At 41.8% G+C, this 20,409-nt stretch overlaps 1 protein-coding gene across 1 annotated transcript; it reads right to left on the reverse strand.

Annotated features, from left to right (window-relative positions):
• Positions 1 to 47: 47 nt before the first annotated feature.
• ift122 (intraflagellar transport 122 homolog (Chlamydomonas)) lies at positions 48 to 20,039 on the reverse strand. The gene is made up of 30 exons (XM_018697948.2): positions 19,869 to 20,039; positions 18,940 to 19,006; positions 18,749 to 18,833; positions 18,571 to 18,649; positions 18,397 to 18,473; positions 18,192 to 18,258; positions 17,960 to 18,106; positions 17,048 to 17,123; positions 15,951 to 16,142; positions 15,395 to 15,533; positions 14,861 to 15,063; positions 13,786 to 13,923; positions 13,371 to 13,535; positions 12,949 to 13,146; positions 12,516 to 12,656; positions 12,221 to 12,274; positions 11,358 to 11,519; positions 10,311 to 10,482; positions 9,769 to 9,772; positions 8,830 to 9,001; positions 7,389 to 7,491; positions 5,012 to 5,152; positions 4,782 to 4,879; positions 3,507 to 3,607; positions 2,238 to 2,403; positions 2,026 to 2,143; positions 1,818 to 1,946; positions 1,132 to 1,208; positions 854 to 1,018; positions 48 to 757 (listed from the first exon to the last, which is right to left on the reverse strand). The coding sequence occupies exons 1-30, from the start codon at positions 19,910 to 19,912 to the stop codon at positions 671 to 673; spliced, it is 3,567 nt and encodes a 1,188-aa protein (XP_018553464.1). The 5' UTR covers positions 19,913 to 20,039; the 3' UTR covers positions 48 to 670.
• Between the last annotated feature and the right edge of the window lie 370 nt (positions 20,040 to 20,409).

A 20,409-nucleotide genomic window follows, 5' to 3' on the forward strand; every position in this document is an offset into this window, starting at 1 on the left:
CAAGTGGTCTTAGAAATATTATTAATAAAACCCGCTGGAATAAAAAAAAATGCCCAAAAAAAGTTTATTGAAAAGACTTGTTTTCTCTCATAACAATATAAAAATACATTCTTATAACTAAACAGATGACATATCTGATGCTGTTATAAAACATACGGCTTCAGTATACAGGCCAGTGGAATGCACTTGTTGGCAGATGTATCTGGCCTTTGTGAATAATAACATCCTCTACATAACAAATTGGTGTATTCTGTTAAGTCAAAATAGTGTGTTTTCCTTTTTTAAATAAATTTGTTTTCATGGCAATATTTTTTTACACTGTACACCCATGTTCCCTTTAAAGTGATGATGTTCTCAGTAATCTGATCCTAATAATCCAATCGGGTTGATTGGCTGATGGTGCACTTTTCTTACACTCTATAATGACCAAACACTACAGGTATTACTTCAGTCAACCAGCCGTCGGCTTCTCTTGATGGGGAGCTCGAGGGAACAGCACATAATACATTCATGTCAAGTTAATGATAAACAAATATCTATGTATTTTACAGTGATCACTGTATTACAGAGCACAAGAATAATGATGGAATGTCAGAAAATCAAGTACAGGATAAAAATCTGAAGGACAAAAAAGATTACAATAATTCAAATGTTTAAAATAGCTGCTAGGTCAGTTTGGTTCGTCGATGGGTCTGCGACAGTAAGGACAGCAGCTGTGCTGAAGCACCAGGAGCTCATAATCCTCACTATGAAACATCTACAAGGAAACAGAAAGACAAAGGCATTATAGCACACCCCCCAAAAAAGAACGAAATACTGCTGGTGAAAGAGAGTGAAAGAATGAAGACTGTACCTTGAAGCAGGTGGGGCACATGGTGATGCTCACATCAGGCAGCAGGGAGCGGAAGTATTCCCATTTAAGCGGCCTGGGCCAGCGTTTGATCAGGACGTCCCGCCTGCTCATGGAGCGCAGCACCGAGCGACTCACCTTGACGGGGACAAAGTTCGAGCCCCCCTGCTGTTTGGACACACATGCACGGTTCTATTACAGACCCCGTCCTTTCACCTTCTCTAGCTGGTTCGCCCAGTTGGTGGAATATTAATCAGCACATCTGTTCTGTCCTTTCTTACCTCAAAGCTCATTTTGGCTGTAAATGGATCTTCCTCTGCATCATCCAAACCATCATCCATCCTCAAAGCCTGCAGCTCTGATTGGTGTTAATTAAGAACAAACAGCCCAAGCAGTGCATGCATTTCACAGATTTCAACATCATATTTTTTATTTGTTATGCATGTTTTCTGCAATTATATATTTTCAAGAAAAGAGGAAAAACCCTTACAAAATTATTCCTCAGAGACTATTCTAAGAGTTGAGTGTTCAAAATGCCAATCAGTCGTGCCTGTCAGTCACGACATGGCTCTGGGAGAACAGAGCAGACCTCAGTGCCCTTGAGTGTCTGCCGGCTAATGCAGGTTAATCCCTGCACTAGGGCTGTGGCTACGGCTCTTGGAGGGTTAGTGTCATTAAGATGAGACAGGAGAGCCTCGCTAACCCTATTAGCTCGAGAGCTAAGATGACTTAGCTCTGACAGCTTACCCACCAGCACAGAATCGAGGCCAACGCAAGACTAAACAGCTTCTTGGAACTGTCACAAGGCGGAGGGGAGTCACATGCTTCATTTTTGAAGAGAAGTGCAGTGTGTTAGGGCAGGCATACAGACTCTCAGGACCAGCAGAGTGAGGAGTTAATATTTCATACAAGGCATGCGAATCATCTGTTACTTTGCACGTGTGTTAATGTGCAGTTCAAAGGATACCACCATTGTCCATATCCTGCCAGCGTGCTTCCCTCTCATCCATGTGAGGAACTTCCAGGTCAATAAGGGACACAGCCTCCTCATCACTGATGCCCTCCTCCAGGTAGAACTGCACCAGGGGCAGCACCTCTGTGCACAAAGAAATACATTAGAAACACAAACGGAGTCCTCTCAAATACTACACATACTATGGTTGTGTGTCACTGACCATATGATGAAGCTGAGTAGATGAAAGGCTGCCTGCAGTTGATGCACACACCCCCGCGGTTATTCAACAGGGGGTTGTTGGTGGAGCAACGGTAGCACATCATGCCCTCAATCAGATCCTGCAGTAAACACACACAAGTTTAACCCATATAAGAATGCAGGGGCTGTGTAGCAGCTCTACCAGTGACATGAGCATCCAACTCTTTAACACACCTCGCTGTCGTGGAAAGGTTTGGAGCGAATGGTGAGGCTCCCCAGCTCTATGGACTCCTGGAAGCGAGAGGGAATGTGCAGCTCCTGGAGCTTCTCGTAAGAATACCTGGCAAGCTTATATGCACCCAGTTTTTGACTCTGCTTGGCCAACGCATACAAGGTGTTACTAATAATCAGGTCAAGGAAAATTCATGTAAGAGGAACAGTTGGCACAGGGATATTGATTTTTAGATATCTCATTAATAAGAAGTTATTTTTTATGTGGAAAGTGTATAAATAGGTATGATGGTATATTCCTTCTTTTCTCTTAATGAGTAGAGCCATGCTAAGCCAGCAACACTGGCTGAATGCCATCAAAGTAATACCTCGGTTTAGAATTTTGTGGGCATGTGTGTGTGCTTACACAGGCATGCGTGTCTGTTTTCGTGTTTCCAGTTGAGGAAATTGTTACTTATTTGTATTCATATGGAGACAGATTGTTAGGAGAGCAGCTCTGAGAGTGGCTATGACAGGTCAATGAGTTGCAGCTGCAACAGCTCTACGCTGGCACTCCTCCATCACCTAAAACTTAACACCACTCCTCTCCTTTCCTCTCCACTCAGATACTCTCCAGCTCCTCCCACACACCCAGTTCTGTTCCACGGCTGGGGCTGTTGATAAATGCATGTCCTCCTATTGTTCAGTGCAGCTTTTTTTGTGACATTGTGTTTAATTGTTCAAACCAAGCCCAATGCAGCCCAGCTAAGTCTATAAATCTAAGTTCAAAGTTTTTCAGTTTGGCCACAGATGATCCCAGCTGCTCAGCCCGATTTCCTCCTCAAAGGCTGGGCTTTCCTTCCTCATACCACTGTGTGAGACTACATGGATTTGTCTGTGTGGCTGAGGGTGGCTTTGTGTGTATTTTTTCAAATTAAAGCATATTGTTTAGTGTGTTTATGTATGTATAGATATGAGTTCAGTAATCAGAGCATTTGTTTGGATAATGGAGAATGTGCCTCTTGCTGGCATCGTCTCCTCCTACCCATGATCACCCCTTTTCTTTCTCTCAGCAGCAGCATGGTTTCCACAGTGGCGCCAACTCTTCCGTTTTCTCTATACTTCTATCTCTGTTCCACCACTTTATCATCTATGCCTCTGCCAGTCTTAATTTGAGATTGCCATGTCTGCTCTTCAGAGTTTTCCAGAGAGGAAGGGCCCTACAGTCCTTTATTCTAAAAATATTTGCCTGGTATCTTACACAATCAATGACTTTCTCAAATGGAAGGATACACTTTTGAAATGCCTGGTGGTATGTCCTTGGTGAGATTGTTCAGGAGGAACCTGCAGATGTTGAAGAGCGTCTCTGGCATGTGGGAGCTGAAGGGCTCATCCTGAGGATGAAAACAGAAATGAGAGACGGAGGATGAAGGGATTATAAAATGAGAGAAATCTCTGATAAAACTTTGTAGGTTTTACATTTTTAAAAGCTCCATCTCTCCTTCTCTCCTTATTAAGTTTTTAATCTTTTAACCTGGTCTAAAAGCAGCCTAACCCTTTGCAATGCCTCATCGCACCTCACAGTGCCCTGGGAGGGGAAGAGGAATTTACTAAAGCAATCACTAACAGCACTTTATCCCAAAAGTTGATAGTTCAAATCTATTGTGCCTGCCCGGGAGAGTTAAAGTGAGATATAGAGGTTTCCTGCTCTGGTCTAGATCACAACGAAGCCTCTGTATTGCAGGGGTGTGACCGCAGCCGAGCAGAAAGCTGTAACAACAAACTGAGGACACTGACATACGCCAGGTCACCCATATAGTGCTCATAACCAGGGATTGCTTGTTTGTAAGTAGGTTAGGGCTGGGGGCCTGAAGAAGACCACTGATGAGGTATAGTCATTGTGATCAATCAAGCATCTGGTTACTATGGTGACAGGGGTCAGGGAGGTTTCAGGAAGCAAACATTTTGACAGTGGCATAAAGGGCATATCTGTCACTGCTAGCATTTAGGTGTATTACGTCCATCTGAAATTTCCTGTCACTCAACATTTACGTGGAGCATTTGCAAAAGAAGTCTAATAATAGCGGCTCCTGAGTAATTCAAGTTGATTAAATCCCCTTTCAGTGCTCTCTGGCTGAACTTAACACTCAATGCTCTCTTTTCTTTACTTTTTAACATCCTCGGTGCATATCTAAATTTTTCCTTTACCCTGAGTCTCTCTTTTTTTTTTGGGATTGACATAATCTTGCAGAGCCAGGCCTCCCTCTTGTCAAACTCACAGTGGTCTGGAGAAATTTGAGTACAAAAGTTGATTAGAAAGAGGGCAGAAACACAGTGGGCTGTCAGTATACTTCGAGTGAAAAAAAAAACAACAACCCTATATTGGAAACATGAATGTGTTTGTACCCAAACAGAAATCTGACTACATAGTAGGTACTATTTCCAGGGGTAAGCAGTTTTCAATCTGACAGCCAATCAAATAGCTGCCTTGTGATTTCAAAGCTTCCTCCCAGTTTTGTTCTGGTCTGGCTATGTGAGATTAAGGTTGACAAAGTATCGTGTTCTCACCGTGTAACGCTGAATGGAGCGATAGACATGGTACAGCTCAGCAAGATGCTGAAAACGCTCAAACTTTTTCAGCATTTCATCCCTCTGTTCTTCACTTTCTGATTCAAATAAAAAAAGAAATACCAACAGCATTAGTAGGGAACAATACATGCACCAAGCTTTATGGTAAAAACTAACTGTGCATAGTTGTGTTGCAGATGGTGTATCAGTGCATTGAAGATACCTCTCACCTCTAGCGATGTCTAGACACTGCATAGACAGCATCCAGTAATAGTACCCTGCATCGTTGAACCTGTTCTCCACCACAGCATTGTGGGTAAGTTGCTCCAGGACTTTCACAGCTTCGTTCTGTCGCCCTGCCTTGTGAAATGCTAGAGTGAAAGAACCAAAGTGTTGATGAATGGATTGTTATTATTTGGCCTCAAAAAACTAGTCTAGTCTTGAAGCAATGCTGGATTTAAAGCTGCAATCCAAGACACCTTGTTTTATTTATTTATTTTTGTGTGACATCTTTGGTGACAAGTTATCATGGAAGTGTTTTTACACAGTTCTTCCAGAAATCATTTCACAATCAAACACGAGGAAAGTATAATGAAAGCTTTTTTCCTTTCTTTAAATTAAGTTTCAGTTAGAGAAAGAAGTGCTCTTTGTTTTGGTTATTCAGTAGTGGTGCTTCACCAATTTGTAGACAAAGTTTTCCTAATTTTTCACATGTAATAACTAACATAAGTCTTGTCCAAACAGGGAGGCTGCTCCTGAATATCAAACACCAAAGCAGCTTGACTTTAAAGCCTTAATAAACATGAGTGCTATTCTTCATGTTCCTATCAGAGGGTAATTAGAAACAGCTTTAGGGAGTCGACCCCACAAATGACCCTGCCCTTACAACCACATAGGGGGTCAGGGCGCATTAGTGGCAAATATTTATCAGCCTACCTAACTGGATAAAAACCACATTCAGCTGCTGTTGGTTAATTTTAGAAAGGAATACACGCACACACAACCCTCTCCCCTAGTGCTCAAACTGAAAAATGTGTAGAGCACCAGTACTAAACAATTTCTGGTCAAAGTAAATAGGACTTGCCATGGGTTATATAGGTAAATACACATAGCAAGGTCATCCTTAGGACAACTGTTGCCTCAGCAACCAACATGTTTGCTTTGTGTATGTAACAGTAATCTGGTCGATCAAGTTTATAGCATGATGTTGATTGAATTTTCTGAGGCTCACTGTCTGTTTTTCATTTACAGAGGTGCGTGACCTTTATCAATCAATTAGAATACTAAAGCGTGATCCAGTTTTACAAGAATTTGAATGAATGAAACTGAGAAGTATGGTAACTAATAAAAGATACATTCAAACATACATTCAAAATATGGGCAGTGTGAAAAATGAGCTTTTAGGTGATTATTAAAATGATAAAGATCCATTAGAAAGTCTTACTGGATGCTTGGAGGTCCAGAAAACAAGTGAGCTTCATTTGAATCCCCCCACAATATGTACCCAACCAATTTAGTCCAGTCTAAGCCATTTCTAAATCCATCATTGAAAAGTACCAGTGCGGTGGACAGGCCAGAATCTTAGACTCAATTGCAATCACGAGCAACACAAGTCTACATCACCGTCTGACTAAAATACACACAATCAGCAAAATGCATGACCATAAGCAAGCTCCAATACAATCAGGCCTGTTCAGTCATGTATTCTATGTCGAGACAGGCAGAGAGAGATTATGTAGAAAAGGAAATATGCCTGCTGAGATCATAATTATAAATCTATGAGCTGATTATAACTACGGTTACAGTTGGTAATCATCATCAGAGCCGCTTGTAGTACTGGTGATTAGAGACATGCATGCATGTTATTCAGTTAACAGGCAGCCCAGCTCTGTTCTGCTCTGCTCCAGCAAAGAGGATCATGTTTTACAGTGGATACAGAGAATCTTAAGGAAGTAGTGAAAAATGTCTGCGTCCAGGCCAGGCTTTATCACTTCCATATGTAAACATTGGATATGGCTGAAAGAGTCCTAGAAACATATATTTTAAAGAAGAATATGAATGTATACACTGGCGCATCCTATATAGGCTGACTATGGGCTGTTTGAATGACATGTTGTCTGACCACTTCGCAAATCAAAAGTGTTTTCGAGTTGACCCGGACAGCCACACTAGAAGGTGGAGCAAAAAGCTGGCTTTCATAAAGAGAGAGGAGACATGATATTGTTTCAATATGGGGATAGTGGCACATATTTTAAACGGTTTGTCTGAAAGACATTCATAGTTTTACACTTGGTTGTTTAAAAGTGACAAAAATAGCTGTGTTAAGGAAGAAAAGCAGACAGCGAGAGAGAGAAGTTTTATGCCTGTCTTACTTTGTCACCTATGCACAACTAGCCAATCACAGCGTGAAGTGAGTGTGAATGTCAGATTATTGATTCCAGAAAGTTACAGAAATTAGTGGACACAGCCCCCCTGCCCATCCAACATCAGAGAGGTGTCGGGGGAAGGTGTTTCTGAAGATATTTGACTGTCCAATAAGCACTTCTTGCACAAGCATACTGTCAGCTTTAATGTGAAGGGGCAGTGCTGTCTGTGATGCAAACTCACCTTTCTGTGCCTCTTCGAAGCGATCGTTCTCAGCCAGCCACTGGGCATAAGGCACAAAGACGTCATTTTTGAACTGGGGGTGTTTCTCCACCAGTGAGAAGGCCTGAGAAATGGGCACGTAGTAGCAAAGCACAGACATTAGCTGTAATACAGTATACGTGACCACTTGAGATGTGAATTTCACACATTGTCATATATATAGAACAGCGCCAGACTGCCATGGGTAATTTTGGCTGAGCTGCAGTCGATTACGGACGACCAAGTTACCACACATTATTCAGAAAAACACACATCACCTCCAGTCAAAACAAGGTACAGCATTATTAATTAGCTGAGAACAAAGAAAAGCGTATGAGCTAAGTTGATTTCACACTCAATTAGAAGTACAACCGCAGGTTTTATGCCGTTTGAATGACAGTGCATTAAGATCTGTTGTAGTGCCCTGTGGACACATATTTTCCTGTCATAGTGACTGATTAATCTAAATGTCCTGTGGCTAAACCTGAGCCAAGAAACACACACCAAGGCATACTATACTGTAAAAGAGAGGAAGAGTGTGTGTGTGTCCCAGGCCTTTGAGCCCAAAGTCATTTAAAGAAATACTTTGTTTTAGAGAAGAGTGGGTGCCGTGAATAGCATCCATATGGTCCCATTGCTGTAACTCAGTCTGCGCTCTGTCTCGTCTTGGTGTCCACCTCCTCCAGTTAAGCACATAAACCCTAACAGTTCTCTCAACCTCTGCCTCCTTCGCTCCCTCTGTTCTTTCTTTTTTGTCTCTGAGGATCAAATAAATTTCCAGGAAGACTTCCTCAGATACTACGGCAGCACTATGTGATCATGATTTGATGTTCTGTTTTTGGATCCTCTGTTTCAGCATGCAAATCGTCAATGTGCATCTCAGTAACGCCTTTAACTCGATTAAAGACGTAGAAGGATTAAAGAAATGCAATATTTTCTTCGTGTCTGAGCAGCATGATCTGCCCTGATGGAGGAATTTGAGTGGAAGCAGAACAGAGCTTTAAGCTGATACTCTTTCACTGCAGTAGAGTGTTTTGTGCTTCTCACTCTCTAATCATCATGTGGGCTTGGATTCAGAGAAATCCAAAGCTGGATGATTAGCTCTGGAGTGTGTGCATGGTTTCAGTTTGTCAGTGGATAGAAAATTAGGCAGATGTATTGTCTTATTGTTTGCATTCAGCTGTGGTTACTTTAACAAATACAGTATACTTTTCTGGAGACCCCTGCAAAACTTAAACGAGCCATGAACATAAAATGGCTTATTTTGTGGTTTATGATATGAGTTTTGAATACCACAGCAGTTTTTTTTTAGCACAGCCCTATGTGGTTCACATTATATTTATGTGATTGTCTCAGGACACCCTATATATAAGTCATGATGAGCTGAGCAGGTGTGCCGTCCATGTGCATAAGTGTGTCAGACCTCTTCCCAGTGCCGGGTTTCCACATGCAGCTGCACCAGAGCCTGCAAGTCTCCCATCTTGGAATAAGTCTCTGAGGCATAGCCGTGGTGCTTCAGCCTCTTGAAGTGGAGCGCACATTTTGCCAGCGGCTCGCGTTCAGCCTTGTCCAACTTACGAGCAATGTCGATAAGCCTGGATGAGAGAAGAGAGGAATGAGCACGCACACACAGACAGGACGCGTGCAGATAAGCCCTAAAATGGTGGTCTGCTGTATCAAACTGTGATCATGACCCCAAAAAGAATGTGAACCAGTCAGGGTCACTAACTGAATCTGATGGTTAAAGTCCTGACTGTGTTCAGCTGCAATGTTTGTTGTGCTGACCCACTGGCAGCACCACAGGGCGCTCACAGCAAGCAGACAGTGGGTCAGATGGAGTCAGTGGGGAGTTCTAATATGACCACCAGCTTATCAATTTCCCTGGTTTTCACACACTCCACATATACATTATGCATTTGTGAGTGAAGACTATTGGAAAGGTAACAGTTCCCTATGTGCTTTCTTAGCTGTCACAGCTTTCTATTAGCATGTCAAGTACCCATTTTAATGCAGATTCTCAGTGTGAGAGACGCATGGATATTTACTATTGCCACCTTGTGCTACTATGTATGCAACACAGAATGCAACTTAAACTTCCACATGTCAAAGCAGGTGTATGCAATGTTTGAAGCAGCTTAATGCCTCAGTTAGCTAAGGTGTAGATCTGTAACAGATTCAACCTTGAATCAGTTTTTATCATCATTTAATCATTTTTATTCTGGCACTCAGTTGTATTTTGCCCCTGTCATTTCACCAATCTCAGAGTAATCTATGTGATCGTACATGTGTCAAACCTAGAAAAACAAAGGATAGAATTTCACCACTGAGTAAAATGGAGACATAATAGCCTGAGTCTGTGAACATCTCTAACCTTGTTACAGTATCTATATTTATTATAACTGGATTTAATTTACATTAGTGCAGATGCTCTGTTCTGACTTTGTTTTGCTGTTAAATGTTTTTGTGATCTAGATCCTGAAGATCTTTGTTTGATAACCTATTTCTCATCACACTGCTGAAGTTATCAACATCGGTGCGCTGCCTGGACACGAGTGTCTCCCGCAATAAACTGGCTGTGGTGGATGACACACTCTCCTGGTCTATGACATCAGCAGCAAGGAACTGCTTTTTCAGGTCAGCTGGCAGTGGAGTGAGTAAAGTGTATGGCTGAGGAACCTACTTTGGTAGATTTCAATTTAAAATACCTTTCAAAGTTATTAACATATATTACTGTCTTCTGTTCAGTTGTGAACTATAAGAAGTAGTTTGGATGACATTTATAAATTTGTGCAAAATGGACCACAGAAATCTAACCTTTTCTCGGTTAAGAAAAGGTTGAACAGAAATAATACTGTATCTCAGGGCAGAAGACCGATCTAAAGTTTTTTGTACAGTGACTGACACCTACATGTCTGGCCCAGCCGTGCTCGCCTATAATGTCTATGGCTTTGAGATGTTCTCCTGCTGACAGGTACATCTCTGCTGCTGCCCGCGGCTCCTTGCTGCTCTTAGCCCAGTCTGCCTGCTTGGTCATAAGAATCCGAGAGCTCTTAGGGTCTGTTGCTCCAACAAACTCCTGCAAATGAAAAAGACACAGTTATCAATTACGAACACTCCAACTGAGAACCGAGAAATCCTCATTAAGACTGAGGACAAAAGAGAAATATATGCAACACAGTTAATATCACAATTACAATCCTAATAGTAATCTGAATGCAGAGCAAAAGAGGTCCAGCTCAGACACACAAAATTATGTGGGTTAAGGCCGTGACAGGAGGAAGAGAGTCAACCAACAAAGCAGGCAGTTCGAAGACCTTTCCCTCCGGTGTCCATCCTATCTAAAACAAACAGCCTGTGGGACCAGATGGCCACACAGCCACATAAATATACAGCAGCCACATCAAATACATATACAATCTGATGCATAAGCACACACAAATATACATGAACGAGTCGTGGGCTGTGTCATCTGCGCAAGCAAAGTAATGGTAATGCTGATGATCAAAGTGTCCCCCCACATGTAAACATAATAAAGCATGAATTTGTCTCAACTCCAACTGACCTCCTCATCAAAGTGCTCATGTAAGAGCAGAGGCTCGCCTTATTTCTTTCCATTTGTGTTCCATTTCCAAATGTAACTCAGTGTGTAAGTTGGCTTTGTGTTGTACAGGGACAGGGATATGTGTGTAAGAGCACGGTGTGTGTGTGTACTGATCAGATGATATATGTGGAGATTCTAGTGATATATGAGGAGAAGAAAGACAGACGGTAAAGGGGGGACATTTGAACACAGCGCAGGGCCCCAACTTGGCATAACTGCACATGATGAAGAAAAACATATGTTCTACACCCCTAAAACATGCATTGCTTTCCAAGTCTTTCTGTCCGTATTGATACAAAGGTATGCTGTACGTGTGTATGTGCATTGTTGTCAATCGATGATTTAATCACCTTGGCATACTCGAACATACGCAGGTCAGTGTACATGCTAAGGGCTCTCGATTCGTGGCCAGTACGTTTGTAGAGCTTGGCTGCCTCGTGGAATTTCCCCTGGTAGGCATAGACGTCTGCCAGGAACAGCTCATTGTCGTTCTCACCCCGCTTTTTCCTCTCCTGCAAATCAGTCAACACAAACACTGGCATAGATGCAAAGATAAACACTCACATGCATGTATATACACACACACACACAAAAGTTATTCATGTGTGCTCACACACACAGTGAGTCAAACAGCACAGAAGGCACTAAAAACTATTGGCTTGCTGGATGCAGTCAGTCTCACTGACCGACCTTCACTAAATTCCTATACCATCAGTCATAATAAAATTTGAGAACAAATAATGTTTTTTATAGCCAGCAATGAACATTTCTTTCATGTCACTAGAAGAAAGCGCATTTTCAAAGATGTATGTCATCATTTTCAAAAGGGAACACAGCAGAAATGTTCTCCTTGCACTAGCCAAGTTCAAAAAGACTGTCCTCAGCTCTGCATGCAATACTGTCAAGGAACGTGCCTGTGCTTAACTGTGTGTAAATGTTTGCTTGCACATGTGTGTGTGACCGGACCCAAGAGGGCCAGTAAGGATACAAGTTCCTCCCTTGTTTAAGGTTTTGAAGTAGAGCCCAGAGAAAAGCCTAGCAATTAAATTAAATGTATGATGACAATAATAACTGTAATTGGCCTTGTCTCCCCTTAGCTTTGTCTAACTTTGATGATGTCAGCTCTAGCTAGAACAGAAATCAACAAACAGAAAATGTGAGCTTGGCAATACACGGTATTTAAGGATTTCTTTCCGTTTTGGAAGAGTATTACTTCAATGCTGTTGATGAGCTCCAGGTAACGCAGGTCTCTGATCCTAATAAAAGCCTGAAAATTGGAAAAGAAAAGAAATAGTTTAGAGGGCAGGTTTTGTTTTTTCTTTAGTAGTACCAGCTTCTTAAAAATCCTGCCTCAGAGATGAACATTGCCTGTGTTTATATATAGCTGCCTGTGTAATGTCAATACTATAAATTGGTGGTGAGTCTTTGTAGATGACAAAAAGCCTAAGAATAATAGTAGTAAAAATAAATAGGTCTTGATCAGAACAATTTGTGTGCATCTGACTCACCTTCTTGGCAGTATCAAAGTCAAGTCCCTCCAGGGCTTCTGTGGCTAAATCCCTCCAGTCACTGTCTGTCACACCCAGACAGGCAATCTGGTAGGCCTCCTTAAACATCTTCCTCTCCAGGTACTGGTACATGGGTGCTGACTAGACAGAGCAACAATATCACCATCAAAATCACAAACTTAAAAAATGCGAAAACAGTAGCAAATGAATTAATAAGTAGGAAGAAGACCACAGACAAAATAACACCTTCATTACATTAACTGATAGAAAAGCAACCCACAAATGTAATCCTTGTTTTTGTAGTACAAACAAATACAGTGACATTTAAGATAAACTGTCCTCTGGCAATGATGTGCCCTCATGTCCACATTGTAGCCACATGGAACGCTGTCACTGCCTTCAGATTAGGACAGACTCTCGACACACTACACACCTGAGGCACCTCCACAGCTGACATGGAATAGACGTGGAGGCAGAAGATCTTAGAGCCATTGTAGCCGACCATAAAGCCTTGCATCTTCTGCTGGTGTACAGGGAAGTTGCTAGCCTTAATGTTAAGGTACCCGTTGCCAGAGAAGCACAGCATGTCCTCACACTGGGTGTTCCAGGCCACACTGTTAGCATTAGGTTCCTACGGGGAAAAGCAAAAGAGAGGAGGTGGATAAACGAGGTTAGTAGGGGAAATGGCCTAGAGGTGACTGTGGAAGATAGACCAGGCAGAAGTACAATATGTGCCTGTGCGTAAGGCAAATAATCATTCATACATACATAATTCTATTTTGTGCAACTGTATTTTAAAATCTACCAAATTAGGTTCCTCAGCCATACACTTTGCTCACTCCACTGCCAACTGACCTGAAAAAGCAGTTCCTTGCTGTTGATGTCATAGACCAGGAGAGTGTTGTGCTCATCCACCACAGCCAGTTTATTGCGGGAGGCACTCATATCCAGGCAGCGCACTGACGTCGACAGCTTCAGCAGTGTGATGGGAAATGGGTTGTCAACAAAGATCTTCAGGATCTACATCACAAAAGAACAAAATAAGTCAAAAACATTGGAACTAACGCTAGTTAAATCCAGTTATAATAAATGTAAACACCACAAGGAATGACTTATGACTTGCAGGCCCATCCCCATACAAATACATCTCTTTTTCTTCAAGAGGAAAGCCGTTTCTGGCATGTTCAAATTCCTCGACCACGGGCTTATCAGCATGAAATCCATTTCTGAGATTACTTAATGTAGGAATGCATTTTCTTGAAATACTCACAGCTCCATTCTTTAAGCCTACTAGTAGGCCCTCTCTGCCTGGCGGACCACCAATCACTTTGATGTAGCGAATTAGGGATTCCATCACCCATTCTTTTTCCCTTATGCTGGTGAAGGACAGGCACTGGAGCCTCTTCTCCTGCACCAGAGCAGAATGGCCACAGTTACATATAAAACATGAAATGCTGACCAAACTATTCTGTTTTCATCATTTCACAGTCTGTTAATCTCACCCATTACATTATTTAAAACAGTTGTAAACGTCTAACAAATCTTAACACATTGTTACGTTAAACACTTCAAAGTGTGGTTCAATGCCAGAAAGCAATGCTTCAAAGATAAACAATGATTTGATTTGACACAGACAGACACAGCCCATACGAGCACAGCCCATTTATAGGGTCTAAAAGCTGTCTGAGCCATGAAACACGATCGTGCCTGTTTGAGAGAGATCTGAAGCACCTCTGTCACACACAGGCAGATTTAAAAGGAAATAACCTCTGTGTTATGGCTGCTCCTCCTCCCTACCAGCGTCTGTCAAACACATAGAGACAAGAAGCAGAGAGGAACCCCAAGAGACACCCACTGGCTCAACAGACGGTGGTCCTTCCCTTTCATTCAACTGTCTCACTTTATCCAGCTTGAAGAGGGTTCAGAAGGGAAGAGAGACAGAGCCTGTGGAGCACATGCACAGCTGGAGCCTCTTGCAAACTAGGCAGAAACATCTGGGAAACCAGCGATTTCATGATATTGTCATTTTTCTCTGGGCTGTTTGAGCTGGTAGTGAATGGCTGAACGCTGATTCATTCTGCTTCCATTATGTTAATAGCGCTCAAATGTCTCTACAGCCACTTGCGCAATCTGTCAACTGTGCATTAGTGCGATTTAGAAAGAACAAGAGGTCACAGTTCGGCCTGACAAGCACAACTGAAGGAAAAGTGTTTGTCTCATTATGTCAGGAAGGACACAAAAAGAAAACAGGCGCTGGTAGCAGCAAGCAAGACAAGCCAGTGCGTTTAAATGAATGTTTTGGGTGCTTTGTTGTTATGGCCATGGAACTCTTATCTCTATCTAACCTGGCACAGGATGATATGCTGGGAGCAGACTACTAGCAAGTTGCATTCAAACTTCCTGCAAATTTTCTCCTTGATGCGGTAGTGCATGTCTGAGGAGTCGTCTGAATAGAGCTCATAGATGAGAATTTTCTCAGGCAGCTGGATGGCAAGACGGTTTCTGTATATGGCGATCTTCTTCACCAGCTCACGGCACTTGATCCTCACTGGAGGAAAGAAGGAAATGAAAGAGAAAGTGGGCATGTAAGGGAGGGGCGAGGAAGGTTAAGGTTTAGTCAATACATGCTGTTGAATGACTGCTATCAAAATTCTCTCTACAAACAATCCTGATAGTTCTCCCAATTGGATGGCTGTTGGTATGGCAACAAGAGAATTATAATAAATTCCTGTTAAAGTCAAAATATTTATTCCCTCTGTAATCTTGGTTACATTGCCAACTGTGATGCTTCAAGAGACATATGACCTATTATTTGGAGTGACATGTAAATTGGTCCTCTATCATACACTCAATTTCATGTCACGCACACAAAAGTATACCTTTTTGCTCAGTGATGAGGTGCTGGACAATGACATCAGTCATGCTGTCTCTGTAAGCATAGCGATCCTTGTAGAGGCCGTGAACTGTACTGAAGATAAGTTGGTAGCAGGCGATGGTCCCATCCTGACAGCCCAACACCTAGGTAAGAGATAACAATGTAGCAGTACATCCTATTAACACCTCTAAGAAAAGACTGTGAGAGTGGGAAAATGTTCCTGTTGTTAAAGCATCTACAGAGTCTAACTGAGAGACTCTGCCAGCAACCAATTCTCTCTTGTATGCCTCATCACTTTCAGTTAAATATAGTGAAAGGAAAAGCTGTAAAGGTGTTACTGTAAAATAAAATGACTTGTGTATCTGTGTAGCCAAAGAGGGGCTGTGTTATCAGATCAGGAAAATGTATCAAATGCAGAATGGCACTCTGAATGTCAGGTCTGAGCTTTATCATTGTTTTGCATGACATTCTCTTACCTCTCCTCTCACCCTGACACACACTATTTTTTTAAAGGTTGGATAACTTGTCTTGACATATGGCTTCACAAGCTGTAGACCCACCACAAAGTTGGAGTCAGGCTTAACCCGGCACGTCCACACCCAGGCATTCTGCTCTCCAATGGCTCCTAGCCGCACACCGTCCTTAGTGTAGAGGGAGGCCTGTTTATCAGAGCCACCCATGACTATATACTCGCCCTTAGAGAAGTAGCTGACGCAACATGGGTCATAGGTGAGAGTCCTGTCTTTTCCAATCTGAGGGAGACAAAGAGAGAAGCGGACATTAAACCGAGAATAAAGCAAGTATTCCCCATATTTATTGCACAGGGGCCTGGGCCAAAACTTCCCACTGTCTGGGCCGACACACATCAAAGTCCACAGTACATTCAACCATTCCTTTGAGTGTTTGATGAAAAGATAGACAAAAAAGAAAGTCCTTCACTGGTTTAAATAGCCTCTATTGTATTAATGTTCAAAGTGCATTTGCACAACAACATATCAATTCCCCAACTCTGTGCATCTGTTTCTCCTCACTATGGAAAAAAGTTGCCTGACAATCCGTAGTTATTTTCTTTCATTGCGAACAATTCCTGGAGTTGTAATCAAAACAAAATGTTCACTTAAAGAGATAAATAGGCCGATGACAATATATGAGCCTAAGGCATAATGGCAGAGTAATGAACAGCGCATATTTGTCTATAATTACGATACTGCCCACAGGGAATTTAGGAGGAAGGGGGGACAGTGAGGGGACCATTAAAGCATAGCAGGATCATTTCCAATGTACTGCTATGGTTTCAATAGACCTTAACAGTCTGATTACAACAGGAAACACAGGTCTTAAACTTAGTAAAGTGCTTCCAATACCATGTATTTTGGACAGACAGACTCTAGTATTCTTGTCTCTTACTGCAAGCAAGTGATAGCACATACAGTGGACTGATAGTATTACAAAATTCTAGTAGTCTTTTCGTATTCTCAATGTAAGGTAATGAGACCTTGAGTCATCTAAATCCCCACCTTACAGAGTCTGAAGTGACAGAAGAGAAACATTTGTTGTATTAGAATATCTTGCACTAATGAGCTTGCCAAGCTGCCATGCTATCTGTACACAGGCATGTGGACTCAGGATTTTTATTACACAGGCTTGTGATATTCACCTGCTTTCCACTGAGCTGATAGAAGGAGAGCTTCTGACCCCAGTCTGCCACAGCCAGAATGTCATTGTGCTCATCCCTGTGAAAGCACAACAAAATTATTTTAGGCGTAAATACTCCTTGTCAACATAATCCAGTGGGGGGTTGTTCAGGTAATGATGACAGTGTTAATAAGAGCAGCAACTTCAACTAGGAGACATATGGTAAAGCCCTTTCCTCTATCTAACAATGGACAGCAATGGAAAGCCTTACTGTCTTTATCCTTAGCAGATCTACTTGCATGCCAGGACATAGTATTGTAGTTACCTCTATTATTGTTACATACAGTAAGCTGATGTGCCTATCCATCCAAGCCCTGGTGCTGAGAAGAATTCACCCTGTTGAAGCCTCGATAAGCAAGACACTGAACCCTTATCAGTTCAAGAGACACTGTTCCCTGGCTGACCTCATGATCTGACCTCCCTTGGATGACCAATTATATTTCCTGCTGCGACACAATAATAATATATCTGGTGCATCTTTTCATTGTGTCTCATCACTGCCATCTTTACCCCTTGCTCTTGTAATTTTTCATCTTCCTCTCCCTTTCCTCTTAAATAACCTGTTCAGTAGTTCGTTGAAGAGGCTATAGCTTAGATCCTGGCTTTGGCTGTAGAGGGCATCGAGGAGAGACATCTTCTCCACATCATCACAAGACTCTTCCTCAAAGAGCCTGTCCCACCAGTCCATGGCTGACCACTGCCACCTGCTGGCCCTACACAAGCTATTCACTCAAAATGTGACATACTCTCATTAGCACATCATTACTTAAAAACTTGGCAACATGAATGGAAGGTGCAGAAGGTTATACGGCAGTGTGAGGGATTAGATTTAATGAATTGTTCAGATGAGATATCAGTCTATTTTTCTACTAACTTAGAAGGGTTCCAGGCTATGGACCAGATAGGGGAGGAGGAGCCGCCAGGACGCTCTATCTTAACCTTCTCCTCTCCGTTCTTGTTCCGTATGCTCACTACTCCATTCATCATGCCGAGGGCAAGGTATTGGCCATCATTTGTCCACCTGCAATCAAATGAAACCCTTCAATATAAATGTGTCACATGAAAGTGTACCACTGTCGCAGATAGTTACAGCTAAAGATACTTACCCACAACATGTTATTTTGCTGCTCACTTTATGTTTGTTCACAGATTTTTGCTCCGGTGACCATAGACCTAAAAATGTAAAAAGTGCTCAGATGATCATCGTTACATGTGGGCTTTCTCTCGCTCTTAAAAATCAGAGTAGTTTTATAGTATATTACGCACAAGACTTTAAAATACATAATAGAATTACAGTTGTGATGCACTCACCAAAGTCACCAGAAGAGCAGGAAGCAAGTTGGTGAGTGACAGGGTTGTAGGCAACACACTGGATGGAGTCATTGTGACTAAAGATAAAGACATTCAAAATACAAAGAGTGTTGATGGAGTACACACTACAGAGGATGCATTAATACTAACCTGATGAGCAAAAGTGACACTCACGTATATTTCAAAATACCCTCCAGTTTAGATGTCCAGATGATGATGCTTTTGTCTGCTGACCCAGATGCAAACCTTTTACCTGCAGAAGAATGCAGTTAGTAAGATAACAATGATGACTAATGAAGGAAAATGTTGTGTATGAGTTTAGATGTGTATGAGTGGAAAGCAGGTTGGGTACCATCTTTGGCATAGGCCACACAGTACACTATGTCTTTGTGTCCTTTTAAAGGCTGGATAATAGCTCCATCTGCTGCATCATAAACCTGCAAAAATAAGAATAAACAAAATACAATAAATGAAGTGTAATAATAATGCATGTATTCTTTAGATATGTGCCTGTATTGGCCAAAGAAAACAGGAAAGCCTTACCAGGACACGAAGTCCAGCAGCAATGATGAGTTGGGTGCCATCTGGCTTGAAGGCGAGGTCATAAACACTGCAAAAGACAATAATGGATTAGTGCTGAAATGCTTTTCCAGTCAACTGATTAGTTGATCAACAAGATCTGCCCACAGACTCAGCTTTGTTTCTTGATAAAGTTCATGGTGGATTCTGCAAACTGCTTTAGATCATTGTCCTGATGTAGAGGCCAACATCTTTACAGTTCATTTTTTTCACTGATTGCAGGACAAGTGCAACCAGAATTAGCTGATATTTAGTGGAATCTATTCTTATTCTGTGTCATGTTTTCAGTGCTGCTGGCTGCCACACAGCCGCAAAGCTCAATATTTCCATCCCTATGTTTAACTCCTGAAAACAACTGTAGAATAACTGAATAAGTAATTGACAGATTAATGACACATGAAAATGAGCTTGAGCTTGACCAGTAGTATAGCGAAAAAATTGTAAAAGAACAGAATTACTCGATAAGGAAAATTAAGTTGTGACTGTTCGTTTTAAAATACGTTATCTTAGGTTGACGGAGATACATATAAAACATAACCTAAGTTACTCATATCAAGCAATGATGTGCAGCCTCTATAAAGACCTGTCAACGAGAGCTAGCTAGCTTAACAGTAGCTCCGACCTAACGTTATATCGTGTTTAAAAAGAAAGCTGACGTTCTACACTGTTGACAAGAGAGGCATTTTGCATGGAAGCTTACATACAAGAAATACAAACCACCTCCAACATCGCCGTCATTTGTCAACGATTATCAAATTGCTGTATGGCTAATGCTTGCTAGCTAGCTGGCTAACCGTAGTTTACATAGCAACCGCCGTTGCTAACCACCTAGCGTTACATCCCCAGCACCGGGCCGAGGTGGACAGTATAAACATAAATATCTAGACTCTTACCATTGTTCACGAATGGTTTCTTTCCACGCTAAAACGGCTCTCATTTCCACCTTTTAACAAAAAAAACCCAATGATGTTTTTTATCAACAGGTTGTTGTTGCTCGATCGGTCGGTTTTTCATACTAAGCACTGTTTTCATGACTCGTTCGCACTGCGCAGACTCGGATCCAGTGTTGCCAGATTTGACTGACAAGACGTAGCTCACTCAGAGACTATAACCCACCCAGCCTATATTTGTTAACATTTTAGAAAATGAAGTTCGCCGAATTCTCTAATAACAGTTAATGTTTGCTATATATTATTGATTGTAAGACAGCTATTACTATGTTATTTTAACACCGAGAAAACTGAAAAACTTGATGATTCTCAGGCATGTTCTACAGTTATGAGTGTGTGAGTGTGATTTCTAAGCGGGTTTATGGACGATTATGTGAGATGGACATCGGTGAGACTGTATCTACAGAAATTTTAATCAAAATACTAAGTCAAAATATAAGTGTGTGTTCAGATTAGACTAAGTTGTGACATTACTCTTTTGAAA

The sequence above is a fragment of the Lates calcarifer genome, linkage group LG6, assembly GCF_001640805.2.
Source record: "Lates calcarifer isolate ASB-BC8 linkage group LG6, TLL_Latcal_v3, whole genome shotgun sequence".
In the NCBI taxonomy this organism is placed as follows: Eukaryota; Metazoa; Chordata; class Actinopteri; family Centropomidae; genus Lates; species Lates calcarifer.

Excerpts from the sequence above, each read along its gene's own strand:
- ift122 (XM_018697948.2), bottom strand. The coding sequence starts at position 19,912 with ATGAGAGCCGTTTTAGCGTGGAAAGAAACCATTCGTGAACAATG. Across the intron at positions 18,107-18,191 it reads AGCAAAATAACATGTTGTGG|GTGGACAAATGATGGCCAAT; the intron begins GTAAGTATCTTT and ends ATTTGATTGCAG. Across the intron at positions 15,064-15,394 it reads CCTCATCACTGAGCAAAAAG|TGAGGATCAAGTGCCGTGAG; the intron begins GTATACTTTTGT and ends TCTTTCCTCCAG.